At 43.2% G+C, this 14,543-nt stretch overlaps 1 protein-coding gene, 1 long non-coding RNA gene and 1 other non-coding gene across 3 annotated transcripts; 1 reads left to right on the forward strand and 2 right to left on the reverse strand.

Moving 5' to 3' along the window:
• Positions 1-127: 127 nt before the first annotated feature.
• LOC145518529 (uncharacterized) lies at positions 128-4,665 on the forward strand. Its single transcript, XR_014062957.1, has 2 exons — positions 128-252; positions 3,027-4,665. It is a non-coding gene; the product is annotated as an uncharacterized LOC145518529 (long non-coding RNA).
• TRNAL-CAG (transfer RNA leucine (anticodon CAG)) lies at positions 2,856-2,938 on the reverse strand. The gene has a single exon. It is a non-coding gene; the product is annotated as a tRNA-Leu (tRNA).
• Positions 4,666-5,891: 1,226 nt separating the features above from the next.
• On the reverse strand, positions 5,892-11,374 carry BTN1A1 (butyrophilin subfamily 1 member A1). The gene is made up of 7 exons (XM_081523198.1): positions 11,299-11,374; positions 10,572-10,919; positions 8,927-9,208; positions 7,943-8,092; positions 7,428-7,448; positions 7,298-7,324; positions 5,892-6,904 (listed from the first exon to the last, which is right to left on the reverse strand). The coding sequence occupies exons 1-7, from the start codon at positions 11,372-11,374 to the stop codon at positions 6,231-6,233; spliced, it is 1,578 nt and encodes a 525-aa protein (XP_081379324.1). The 3' UTR covers positions 5,892-6,230.
• Between the last annotated feature and the right edge of the window lie 3,169 nt (positions 11,375-14,543).

Consider the following 14,543-nt stretch of genomic DNA (forward strand, 5'->3'; position numbering starts at 1 on the left):
CTTAAGAGAAACATTTTCCATAAGAAAAACGCATTGGTTAACTCAAGGTTTGAGAAAAGTTAAGTTCAAGTGGAACCAGTGCCGTCATGGCAACACAGAATTTTAAGAGAAAAAAAATCTGACACTTGCAGCCTATTTCCTCCTCCTGAGACCCCTGGCCTTCCAGCCTGTTACCTTCTCAAACAGAGAAGTAGAAGAGGTGCTCCAGGCAAAGGGGACAGTGTGTGGTGAGGAAGAGGATGCTCAGTTTGGGTAAGTGGAAGCAGTAAGAGAATAGGGTGTGCAGATCTTGAAATTCTTTGTCTGGAGATGACCGTAGACCCATAGGCATCCACAGTATTTATGGCATCATGAAAACCACAGGTGGACTTGATTTGACAGCTGATACAGCTCAAATGTTTCATACTTTCTTTTTAAAAGATCATACGTTACCAAAGCAGTATGGGTGGAACTTGAATTTAAAAGTTATAGATTGAGGGAGGGGGGTTCAGGATGGGGAACACATGTAAACCCATGGCTGATTCATGTCGATGTATGGCAAAACCCACTACAATATTGTAAAGTAATTAGCCCCCAACTAAAATAAAGAAATTAATAAAAAAAATAAAAGTTATAGATTGAGTGGGGCCTCTAGCTGGGCTGCTGAGGTTCTCTGTGGGGACGGAAAGCTAAAAGGGACTTTATTTCCCATTTCTTCCACTCATCTACTTGCTTCATACGTGTTTTTGCTGCTAGCATGTCTGCTCCTCAAGTTGTACCCGTCTTATTCAGTGCTGGATCTCCAGACTCCAGTGCAGATGGCAGGTGCTCAATCACAACAACAGTCAAAGAAAGATTTATAAGGCATTTATGCCAGGTATTTATCAGGCCTCTATTATTTGCCATGGAGAAGGCAATGGCACCCCACTCCAGTACTCTTGCCTGGGAAACCCCATGGACGGAGGAGCCTGGTAGGCTGCAGCCAATGGGGTCTCGAAGAGTCGGACACGACTGAGCGACTTCACTTTCACTTTTCACTTTCATGCATTGGAGAAGGAAATGGCAACCCACTCCAGTGTTCTTGCCTGGAGAATCCCAGGGACGGAGGAGCCTGGTGGGCTGCCGTCTATGGGGTCGCACAGAGTCGGACACGACTGACGTGACTTAGCAGTAGAAGTATTGCCAAGCATTTTATATATAACAAATCATGCAATCTCACAGCATACTTAGAGAATAAGGCTCAATTATTTCCTCCATTTTAAAGAGGAAGACACCAAGGCAAGGGATACAAAGTCATTTGCCTGGAAGCTCATATACCTCATAAGCTGCAGAACCCAGGTAGCCTAAATAGCAATGGATTCACCTAGAGGCCCTCTGGGCACCTCCAAGTGCTTCTCCCATTAGGAAAGGAGTTGTGCCTATTTGCCATTTCCTCGTTTTTCATAGGCTACCAGGGCCCAAGTGGGGACTCTAAATGCTCAGAAATGGACAATATGTGGCCACCTAGGCAATAAAGAGAAACTTCGTTTGTTCTTTTCTAGCCTTATTAATGACAGTTCTGTGAGGAATTTAGAGGAGAGAGAGAGCAGAAAAATTGTAAATATCCTTGATCATAAGAGACTCACTCTATCTCCTGCCTTTTTAATCTGTTATCAGATTGGGTTTCTTTTTTAAAAAGGAATGGCAAGGAGAAAATTAATCATCTGAGGTTTTTTTTTTCTTTGGACATTGCAATAAATTATGTAAAAATAATACTCACTACCAAAGTTTTGAGTTCAAAATAGAAATATTGTACGCTAATATTCAAATATAGCAGTCTGGACATCAAGAAGCTTCAGTTTCAGGGATGTTTCTGGACAAGTCACTAAACATGAACTTGTGTGTGTCTAAATCTGTCTGCCTGGGTTCTGGGTTCTGGGTGCTGTTCTGAACCGCGGTATTTGTAAACTGTCAGACCCTCATGACCTGCAGGTCGATCCTGAAGAAAGTCTTACACAGCTTCATAACGGAATACATAGGAAGATGTTCATCGATGGCACTCTTATTTGTGGTGGAAGGACTTTGGACCTAAGATGGGAGTCATCCTTTGGTGAGGACACAGACTGCAGATCTCTGTGTTAGTCGCTCAGTCGTGTCCGACTCTTTGCCACCCCGTGGACTGTAGCCTGTCAGGCTCCTCCCTTCATGGAATTTTCTAGGCAAGAATACTGGGGTGGATTGCCATTTCCCTCTCCAGGGGATCTTCCGACCCAAGGATCGAACCCTGGCCTCCCGCAGTAACTGAAAGTAATTGTTCTAGATGTGGTCTAGGTGTATGCACAACATCGGCTAAAAAACTGTGGCCAAAAGGGACAAGGTAAAAATAGAATGAGATATATGACACAGCGGCATTTATGTAAATTAAAAATGTATATACCGAAACCAAAAATGTGTTCTACAAAAACATACAGCAAGAAAGAAAAGGATGATCTTTCCAATGATTTCTTAAGGGGGGAGTGGGAGATGAGAAACAAAATTGAAGAAAGGTAATTAAAAAGGAATCTATAAATAAATAAAACAAAAGAATGGCCCTGTAGACATCAGTGAAAGGAGTAACTTTTATTCAACTCCTTGAATGTAAAGGAGAGAGAGGGACAGACAGCTAGAGACAGGGAAAGGAGATGAGATTAAAACGACTAGATCTTAACTTGTGTTCTGGGTACAGAGTGCTTTCATTTTAGAACTTGGCTAATTTCTCTTTTTTTATATATTTTAAAATTTTTTTATTTTGGATAATTTATCTAGGAAAAAAGGAAAACCAGATTAATCCACAGGGGAAACGTGGGGAAAAGCTGGTGATACACACAACATTTAGGCCGATTCAAAAACGTGGGTAATGTCAGGAGTGGGATTCGAACCCACGCCTCCAGGGGAGACTGCGACCTGAACGCAGCGCCTTAGACCGCTCGGCCATCCTGACCCGCTCTGTTTCCTCACCCCTCAAATTTCATTTCAATGTCTATATGAACGATAGTCTTTTTTTTTTTTTTTTTTTTCCTTTTTCTGAGGATGCGGAAAATCTTCTATCAAATAAAGGCAACCATCAGTTTAAGTACGGCCCCGGACGCCGACCCCGAGTGGAAACGCAGACTCAAGTGCCGGGTTGCGGGGGCCGCCGGGCAGTGTCTTCTGAATGAACGCGATTCGATTCCAGGCTGCAGCCGGCGGGGCGGCGCTGGACTGGGTACCCAAGAGTAAAGGAAATTTCTCTCCACTCTCGACAGAATTCTTGTTTATATAATGGCACCCACATTACTGAAATTGCCTTATTTAAACTGACACCTGCTCCTGGAAAGTCTTACGCTATTCAGTTTGGTGCTTGCTGGGGCCCAGCCCTCGGTGCTCATTAACTCCTCCCTCCTTTCCTTTCTCGAGACCCATGTAAGGGGGTCCCAGTGTCTTGCTTCTTGATCTGAATTTTCTAGCTGGACCCTGAGGATTTGTGGACTTTCTGAATGGATGTTATGCTGCTCTCAAAAGAAGGCATCAAACTAAGACTAATTCTTCCTTTCTTTCTACAAGTGTCACTCTATCTTCCCTTAATTCGTAAGGTTTTCGTACATCTGTGTTTATGTCCAGCAAAGCTGTACCTGCAAGACTTTTCAACTAGTTTGAAACACTCCTCAAAAAGTATTTAGTTTAAGTCCTTTGAACTAAATAATACCGATTCTTTTCATTTTTTAAGGGAGAGGATGAACAAAAATATTGGTATTGGTTATATCTGAGTGAGGAGATTTGGGATCATTTTTACTTTTTAAAATTAACTTTCATATGTATTTAAGGAAAAAGACTATTTCCATTTTAAATTTTAAAGTGAGAGGCAAGAGTAAAGGCGCGTATAATTGAGAGTTGACTCCGGAGTTTTCCAGAGGGCGATTTGAGGAGACCTGAGCGTTGTTTGGAGGCAGAAGGAGCAGATAAATAGGGATATGCAGAGAGACTACACGGAAGAACTGTTGTTGATGAGTGATGGTAGGAGTTGCACAGTTGTTTTTCTCTTAATGTGAAAATCCGAATCTCTTTTAAAGAGAGGCAGACCCTTTCAAACATGTGATGATCAGAGTTGGCTTTTGGTGTGTGAAATGAAGTCCTGTTACTATTTTTCAGGAGCATTTGCATTTTTAGGCTGGTCTTTAGCTGTGGGGTGAAAGGTTTTAGTTTCTGCTTTAAAAAGAAAGTCAGGCCTTGGAAATACTACAGTTAATTATTTGCACTGGTGGAAGAGGCCTTCCTGGACCTTCTGAAACCACAGTATCACTGATTCTGCTTCAGGTCATTAAGACAGGTTTTGACGAAACATCAGCAAGGCTACCTTTCTTCTCTTTCGGAAGATTTGAAAATAAAGCCAGAGTTACCAAGACTGTTAATTACAGGCACTGGTATCTGGTGCCAGATGGTAAGAGAGCTGCAAGGCTTATCACATAAGTTCAGAATCTATTGCCAGCTCAACACTGTTTGGTAACCATTTTCCTTGAAGATCATGAGGAAATAGGAAGGTGAGGGCAGTCGCAGAGCTAATTGAAACCTGTGACTATTTCTGTTTCTACTCTCACAGAGGGGTTCCTGTGGCAGCCCCATTTATTTAGGGTGAGATTTTATATATACATTTCAGGATATACATTGTACATTAAACTGGCAAAACAACTACTTAAGACTCTCAAGTATTTTTTAAAGAAGTTTGGACTTTTTAAAAAATCTTTTACTTTCTAAAAGTACAATTTGAACATAAATGAATACTTTGAAAGCAGAGGTAAATGGTGGTCTTCTCTCAGGAGTTCAACGTAGGGTAGGGTGAATACACCTTGAGGAAGGGACAAGGAAAAGAGGATCACCCAAATTGGTTTGTTTTTCCAATTACGAGGCATCACCAAATATTTCCTCCAGAGGCTAAAGGTGGGTAGCCACTGGCACTGTGGCCTTTTTGTAAGTAGCTGGACCTTCCTGGGACAGGAGGCCCTGTGCTGCCTGCCCTGGTGAGCCTACTGCCATCAGGTCTAGGGATGGGTCTTGGATAAACAGAACCACAGTGCTTTGACCCACTGCATTCCCATGCAGGGTTCTTCTCTCTGTTTTTGTGTCAGTTCCATTTGTTGGATAAAGAAAGGGAGGTACAGAAGCTGTTTTCAACAATCAGACAGACTTATTTATTAGGTTAAGACCATGGGCGACATTGACCCTGGAAAACTCAATGGAAATGGAAGGTGGGAACCTGGACAAGGCAAACATATACAGGAAAATGCAAATACAAACAAGTGCAATCAATCTAGCTGTGCTGAGCACAATGATGCAGCTTTCAGGGGACCCTGAGGAGAAGCAGCATGTAGGAAAGCTGTGTGGGGAGAGAGTGACTCGTGGCTCAGTATGGAAGTGGATGGTGGTTAAAGCTAATTAAAGGTGTGGTTGAGCAGTTTTAAACTATATGTTGGTGAGACATGGCCATTGGCCATGAGACAATGGCCAGTAAAGTGGTGATATCACTGAAAGATGATGCCTGAAAATACCTCTAAAGTGGACAGATTCTAGATCAAAAGGAAGAAGAAAACCAGCAACTTGTGGAATCAACAAAGTGAGGTTGGAAAGAGCCCTTTGCATTTTGTTTAAAATACTCTCCTCTTTCATTCTATCTGACCTCCTCAACCTTCTTTACTCCCCTTGCCAATTGCTCAGATCCACCCTGTAGGAATGACTTAGAAAATCTGAGATACGGGCCCTAAAACTCTAGGGACAAGTCAAGAGATCCATCACCACCCTGAGTTCACCTCATTTTCCTCTAACATCATGTGCCCTCCAAGTTCCTTTAGGGGATTTCAGCCACCGGTTTTCCCTTCCCAGAACCCTTTGGGTTTTCTGCTTACTTAAAACCTGTTCCTCTATATACCCCTATCCTGGACACCAAGATGTTTCTGTCATAACCCCATGCCGACCTAACTCCATCTTGATCCCCGAACTGCAATTCCCTTCCTAGAGGATTTGGCCTCTGGGATGGGAGACCACAAGAAGCAGTCTGAGTCACCTCCCTGCCCCTTGACTATTGTTACAGAAACAGATTAGGAAGAGCCTATTTCTCACACTCTATCAGCAGCAACACCACCTTCTCAAGATTAATTAATCCCTACCCAAAAGGAAGAAACAGGGGCTGAGTAAAGCTGGCAGGTGAAGCCCTGGGAGTGGTGGAAGAGGGGTAGAGGGAAAGAGCTGAGCTGGAGTATTTCTTAAGGCACACCTTGGCTGGGCTGGAGAGGGATTAGTTTAGAATGGAGGGTTTCTATATCCCCGGAGGCAGAGTCCTCCCCCATGGGGGACAGTGGGATCTCCTTTGAAATGTCCTTGGCATCAGCAACTACCGTGACTCCCTCAAGCCCATCAGTGATTGGGCAGATAGTCAGGGGCTTTTTACCACAGGACCACAAGCAGAAGAAGGGCCGGAGGGGGCCAAAGAAAGAGGCCTTGGAGAAAGTATAGATATGGGATCCATCAGTCATGTTGTAGAAGATGATGTCTCCTGATTCATAGTCAAGGAAGACCCCAACCCGGCGGGGGGGTCCAGCCAGGGGGAGAGGGGTCCTCAGTGGGGTGAGAGCCCAGTACCCATTTCCATACAGCTCCACAGCCCAGAACCCATTCTCGGGAGTCATGGGGTCAAATCCTTTCTTCATCACATTCTCCCTACACACCCCAATTGCCCAGTCCGTCCTGTCTCCCACCTCCACCTCCCAGTAATGTCTCCCCGAGGTGAAGGCCTCACGACCCAACACACAAGGCCAGGAGTCAAATCTCTCTGGTTTCTCAGGAAGTTTCTGACGTGAATCTTCCAGTCGGACAGATTTTGAATCTTCATACAGAAAGAGGTGAGGGTGGGCGGTATCTGGATCCAGAGTCACATCCACTAGAGGCAGAGAGAAACTGAGTCTGAATATCAGTGAATGTCACAGGTTGAAAGAATCACCCTTTCTTCTCTGAAGAAGTGGAGCCCTACTCTAGCAGTTGATAGGTCTCCTCAGGAAGGGAACTGCTTGACCTCCTCAGCTGTCTCTATTCCCCTCTTCCATCCACAGCCATAGGGTGATGTATCAACTGACTGTCCTCAGTACCCCATGGGACCCTGTCAGAGGGGCCTTGCCTTCCAAGGGTCCTTTATGTACCTCAAGGATAATGTTGAGGCCATTTGCCATCATCTTTCCCCTCTATATATTAGTGGTTTTTATTTCCAAGTATTGGAGTCCTTTGAATACCTGCAGGGTAGCATCTCAGAGCCCTTAAGATATTCAGAGTCACTGACCTGCATGCAATGTAGCTTTTTTCCATTCTGTAGTGAGAGAGGGTGGGGGAGGGGGAAAGAGTGTTATTGACATGTTTTATAATGAGAGACAACTTTGTGGATGAAAAAAGAACAAGAACATAGAACTTACTGAGCTCTTCCAGGAGTTTCTCTGGAAAACAAACAGAAATACCATAATGACCTTCTAGCCTGGGTGTGAGTGAGGGGACAAAACAAGTGTGAGAAACATATAAAGGAGAAAGTGTTTAATTCATGACTACCTGATTATTGAGGCATTATCAACTAATGAAGAACAAGGATTTTGTTTTGTTTTCTAAGAAATATGCCGGAAGTTCCTACTCACTTGGTATCAGATCTTTAATCATTACTGAGAAACCAAGTTAAAAGTAAGGATAGAGTCTGAAAGTTAATAATGAATAAACATCAGATCTATTATCTCAATTAGAATTGCTTTTGACTCATCTTATACCCAAACCTATGTTATTCTTCATATTGGGTGCCACTGAACTCAGGAGCTTCATAATCCCCTCTGATTTTCAGAATTCTGGAATCAATTATCTTCCCATTGGCAGTCATCCTAAAGGACTTGAATTCAAGCTCACGTGGAAGCACTCCTGACAAGTAGACTGGGTTTCTATGACTTACCTTTAGAGCTGAATTCATTCGTTCTCTGTCTGGATCTTTCCTTGTATAGCCTCCAAGTGAAAACTAAGGACCCAATTGTGAGAAGTCCTAGGACCATTGAGATGACAGCCACAGACACTTTCCAGGGAGTCAGGCTTGGGAAGAAGGAGGCTAGAACAAAATCCCCAAGAAGGACATTTGTTGAGAAACTCAGAGCAAATCTAGCTTCTCTCCTGATTCCAAAGAGAGCTGGAAGAGAGGATGACCTGGACCTCTCATATTCCTCCCATGGCAAAAGAGTCCCTCCAATACCACTCTGAGGTTTTCAGATAAATTTTGGCCTTAGGTAAGAGAGAGCAGAGAAAGAGAGGAATGAAGATGAAGAAGAGTCACTTGGGGACAGGACCTGTGGGATAAAGAATATAATGGACCAATTCATGTTATCATGAAAATTTCTCCTTAGCCATCAATGCAGGATGGGAGCCAAGGGGATGAGGGAAATAAGGAAGGGGAAATATCACTTCTGTGTGCAACAGAAGGAGACTCAATGACCCAAGAATAAGGAAAAGTTCCTGGCTGAACCAGAGGTAGAGTGTGAGGACTCTGGAAACCAGAGCTCTAGCATGGGATAAGGAGGAGGGGGAGGTAAGGGTGGAAAGAGAACTAATTTAGCTAGATCCAGAAGGTTCTGAATCAGGAAGACCATACCCCTCAGAGACAAAGCTTCTCTAAGATATAGCTCCTAAAAAAATCTGGAAAACTTCCCTATCTAAGGTATATTTTCTAAGATGGAAAATCTGGAATGTCTATGAATTCTAGGTATAACACTTATGTCTTCAGAATTTCTAGTGAAGTTAGTAGGGCTCAGTGGACAGGAGTTAGGTAGGGAAAGTTTAAGGTGAGGAAAACAGACAAGTATGACAGGAGGTTGTAGCTGGGCAGGTGTCCTATGTAATGTTGCCCTGAAACTGTGTCAAAAAGGAACCTAGCACCTGTTTTACTGACCTGGTATGGAAATCTCTCCTTTTTTCTCCTGGCCAAGAAGGAGGTTCCAAATACAGCAGGACACATTCTTCGTAGAGGTGTCCCTGATGATCACTGAAGCTCTCACAGTAAACAAACCTTCTTCATCAGGATTCCTGGACTCTGACATGGATGGAAACTCTTCTCCCTTGTGAGTTCGCCACTGTACTTGGGGCTCTGGATACCATCCCACTGAGGTACACTCCAGCTGGATCTCTCCACTCTCTTGAACTTTCATACTGATGTGAGGATCAGAGCCCAGAGCTATGGAGAAAGAAGGCACCTTACTCCTTTAGTGGACACTCTTCTGGGAGCCTTATAACCATAGGGCTATATAGTTTGAGAAAGAGAAGCCCAGAGGAACTGGGAATGAGAGGGACCCATCTCCATGTTTTACTACACAAAGGAACTGAGGTATCCATAAAAGAAGACACCTTATCAGAGATGAAACAACTATTGGCTTAAAGTCATATTCCAAGTTGTGTATATATGTGAGAATGTGTATTCCTTTCATGAAAAGGGCCACCATTTTCAGCAGATTCTCAAAGGTGTCTATCACTCATAAAAGGTAACAATGACAGCTTTATGCTATCAAATCTCTAGGGCTTTATAACCAATCTTTAAGACACTTCCTTAAAAAGGAAAGATGAGTTATATATGATACTACCATGTGGGACACCCTGTTATGAAACAGGGACCCACATTTCACCTACGTATTTTTCAAACTTCATCTTTACTTGAATATATGCATAAAAAGCAATATACATTGCACAGTAATATTTTACAAGTATATAATGCTTTTAGAATTGACAAAGCAGTTTCTCATATTCCAGGCATGATGGATCTTAATTCCCTGACCAATGCCCCCTGCATTGGAAGCACTGGACTGCCAGTGAAGTTCCTATATTGATTTTTTTTTTAAATTTTGTTCTTGCAAAATCTTGTTCGGCAGGTGCTCCCCCAGTTTGACAGTAGGAAATATAACTAGGAAAGAAATTTGCGTGGTGCCAGGTGGGACAATCAGACCTCAAAGTATACTTTGTTCCCCAGTGTTTACCATTTCCTTATAGTTTCACTCTGAATTCTGGCTTGAAGCAAAAAAAGAAACAAAACCAAAACTTTTGTAGGTAGGTCAAGACCCTTAACAAGCCACCATGTTCTAGTCTCACGAAATCAGTCTTTGGGTACTAATCCACCAAGTAAGCATTGGGGTTGCTCACTACAGCCTTACTGTAAATGGTGAAAAACAGACACAACTTAAATGCTCAATTCTGGGCTTTGACCAAGCAAATTATGATGCACTAATAGAACAGAATGTTATACAGTCATTATATCTTTCATTTATTTAATTATTAACATGGGCAAATGATTATCCTATAATTGAGAGAAAAAAGCAGGACATCATGGAAACAAAGTTCCAACGAGAAAGATCATTTGCTGCTCCCTGTCTACTCAGCTCAAACCCTACTTATCTCAAACCAACTTATCTCCTACTCTAGGCCTGCCAACCCCTTCCACCCTAAAAGGGATTTGGGAAACAAGTCTGATGGTTTCCAAAGTAACAGAGCCACAGGAAAATATTATCTTGCATGGAGTCACTGGAGAAAGTCAAGTCCCGTCCACTCACCAGCCACCTTCAGATGCATGATGGCTTCTTGGTAGTTTTCATCCTGCCGGAAAAAGCATCGGTACTCCCCATCATCAGAGGGTTTGACCTCCTGTATCCTCACAGCGACTCTGCCCTCGGCGATGTGGTCCTCCACCAGCGACACTCTTCCCTGGTACTCAGCCATCTCCTCTCCCTCCTGCTCTCGCCCTTCGACGCTCACGAACACAGCGGGCGAGACCTTCTCCCGGAACCAGCGCAGCTCCATGCCCTCGGCGCTCACGTTGGGGGAGAGGCGACAGGGTAGCTCTGCATCTTCACCCACCACCGCCAGGATGGGCTCCGGGGGTCCGATCACATCAAAGGGAGCTGCCAAAACACCAAGAGGGTCGGACAGAATGTGGAGGTGGGAGTTGAGGAGTGATACAGAGGAGGGTCCCACTAAAGGGCACTCTCCCACTACAGCTCCAGGGAGTCCATCTGGGCCCTTGGAGAAGTCGCTAAGGACAGCCAAATGGGATTGCTTACAATTACTGAGAAATTTCAAGCTTGTAGGCTAGAAATTATCCTATAATTGAGAGGAAAAGGCAGGACATCACTGAAACAAAATTCCACCCAGAAAGATAACTCGCTGCTCCCTCTCTACTCAGCTCAAACCCTCTTCCTACTTATCTCCTACTCTAGGCCTGCCAACCCCTTCCAGCCTCAAAGGGATTTGGGGAACAAGTCTGATGGTTTCCAGACATACCAGAATCCAGCTTGGACAGCCAGAGAATGAAAATGAGCAGACACCCTGGGAGGCAGGAGTTTGGAAAGACTGCCATGTCCAACCTTTCTGGGCAGCAAGATGCTGGTGGGCTCGAGTTTGTCGGAAACTTCAGCCTAGGAGAGATGAAAGAATAGGCAATGACTAGGGGTTGTTGAGACACCTTGCTCCTGCGTCCTCCCAGCAATTCTTTTCAGCTTGGAAAACATCATTTGCACCTTAAGCTTCCTCATCACCTTCTGCAAAGGGTAGACTTTCAGTCCCGGGTGCCGTCAGCACACATCCACTTGCCACCCTAAGGTTAGTTAATCTTGTCTGTACAGAACAGCAAAATGGGCCTTAAACCCCCAAGAGTCTTAGGAGAAGGCAATTGTAATGCATAGTACCCATTAATGGTTTCATATATTATAAAAAGACAAGTCTTGGAACCACTGTGCCAAAAAAAAAAAAATCTCTTCTTTCAAACACAATAATTTTACATCTGCTTTTAACAATGATAATAAAGGTACAGTAATGGAGGCAGAGATGGGAACCAGGGAAATAAGCTGGAGCAGGAAAGAAGAAAGGCTGCAAGAGACGGAACAAGAAAGGGGAGCTGAAGAGAGCTAAAAGGCTTGAAGAGTAGAGGGCCTGGGTGTTGTGGTCCTTTAATGGACCGGAACTTGGGGGTACCGAGTTGACCGATAAGAAAAGAAGGAAGAAAAGAGGCTGATAGTCCCTGGTTTACACAGTATGCCAATATAACTCTAGGACAAAGAGCTAGCACCGTGGACGTAGGCTCAGGGCGCCCTCTCGAAGAGGTCTTGAAAGCTCGGGCAAATAAGTAGACACGGTGGACACCTGTGCTCCGTGGAAACAGCCTGAAACGGAGAGAGGGAGAGAGCGAGAGGGAGGGAGAGAGTGAGAGAGAGAGAGAGAGAGAAGGAGGAAATGAGGAAAGACACGGTGACCATTGCTCTGGTGGAACAAAGGCATTTATTCAACATATTGTGGGCATATATATACTCTTACCAGATAGCCCTTTTTAGCAGAGACAGGGATCAAAAGTCTAACAAGTCATCTAGAAAGCCGGAGGTTAGAATTATTTTCTAGAGAGGGGGTTGTAACAGTTACTTTACATATCAGAAAGGAGGAGACTTATAAATGGCTGCTGTTCACCATATGGAATTTCCATATGAATGAGATACATGAATTTCTATGATCCCCGAAAGCCGGCTTGCCAGTTCTGTGGCACCTGTATTCAGGTGCTGTTAAGGAACATAGAATTCATGCAAGACTGAAAACAGCACACAGGAAGCTTCCTATTAAATGTATCCTGACACCTGGGCCTAGGGAGGAAGGAGCCAAAGAAAGAGAAAATGCCTCTGGCTGCTGGCTCTCTCAGGAGGTGAGAATAATCCCAGATACTGACCTCTGATGTTGGAGGAAAAGGCACCAACAAGCTTCTGCTACCAAATGAGAAAGCTGGTTGTGGCCCCATTGGCAAAAGTTAAACGAGAAGGAAGGGGGAAGTACTCACAGGAAAGCCTGCCTCCCCCCATCCTTCCACCCTAACACACTCCCTCCTCATCCCTGATGTATTTACTTTGGGCGAAAAAAAATTTCCAGTGAGGAGAAGGGTCTGTGGATTTGTGGTCTTCAGCTTAGAAATTAAGATATGCATTGATAACCTGTTTCCAGAAGGGGACAGAGAAAAAAAGAAAGAGGATTTAAGAAAACACTAAAATAAGATGCAAATCCTTGGGCCATCTCCAAGCCTCACTTTTTTAATCTCTAAAATGGGAATATTAATAATACCTTCTTTGGAGTGGGGTGCAAGGATTAAATGAGATTAAGTATGTTAAGTGCTTAGCATATAATAGGGACTTAGAAGAGGGGAAGTTGTTATTCTATTAGTATTTATATGAGTTGAAAACTAAAGATAGGCTGAGAATGCATGGGTATGATTCAGTTTTCAGGGCCTAGAGTTGCATCTCTGCAAAGCTACCTCCCTAAAAGCAATTTATGAGGCCTGCAACTCCTTGTTTTGGGTTAAACCCCTTATTGTCATAGGAAACATTTTAAAGATATATATTTTTAAAGGTAGAAATCACTCATAATATCAGCAAGTAATGATAGCCTCCAGTGATAGAACTGATGATTTATATAATTTGATATACTTTTATATAATTTGGGCTTCCCTGGTGGCTCAGACCATAAAGAATTTGCTTGCAATGCAGGAGATTGGGGTTCGTTCCCTGGGTTGGGAAGATCCCTTGGAAAAGGGAATGGTTACCCACTCCAGTATTCTTGCCATGGACAGAGGAGCCTGGCAGGCTACAGTTCATTGGGTCACAAAGAGTCAGACATGACTGAGTGACTAATGCTTTTATGTAATTTGGAACACTGTTAATATCTACACTATATCATATTGAAGGTTCCTATAATTCCCAAGATTGTGGTACATCTTGGGTTTTTTGCCTATTATAAATAGTGCAGTTTATACACAAGTCTTTCTCCACATCTTTGATAACTTCTTGATACGCTTTCTGCTGAATTCCCAGAAATACTGTCATTAGGCCAAAGGGTATGAACATATTGTCAAAGTTTCTTCCTGAAATGTCAATCCTATTATACCATCAGTGGAAATGTCCTTCTCACCTAACTCCTGCCAGCACTGAGGACTGTTCTTTCTCATCATCACTAATGGGCTGGGTGAAATTGACCAAATTATTACTTTATTATGCATTTATATGATAGTGAGGTTGGTCATTTTTCTTTTTTTTTAAATTTGTTTATTTATCTATTTTTTAACTTTACAATATTGTATTTGTTTTGCCATACATTGACATGAATCCACCATGGGTGTACATGTTTTCCCCTTCCAGAACCCCCCTCCCACCTCCCTCCCCATCCCATCCCTCCGGGTCATCCTGGTGCACCAGCCCCGAGCGCCCTGTATCATGCATTGGACGGTCATTTTTCATATTTATATATTTTAATATATTCTGGAAGTGAACTTTTCAAATAATTGCCTTTTTTTTCCTAGACAAATTCTGCTGTTTTTTTTTTTTAAGTCAATATGTGTGAAAATTTTAAAAATTGAAAACATCAGCTCTGTGTTATATTTGTGGCAAAAACCCTTCACCACTCATTTGTTCTTTGCCTTTTAATTGGGATTGTGATCAAGACCAACAAAAGAGAACTGCTCAAAAAAGAGAAAAGAAAAAGATAATTGCTTCAGTGGA

Source organism: Giraffa tippelskirchi, chromosome 8, assembly GCF_054371585.1.
Source record: "Giraffa tippelskirchi isolate mGirTip1 chromosome 8, T2T-mGirTip1v1.2.pri, whole genome shotgun sequence".
Classification (NCBI taxonomy): Eukaryota; Metazoa; Chordata; class Mammalia; order Artiodactyla; family Giraffidae; genus Giraffa; species Giraffa tippelskirchi.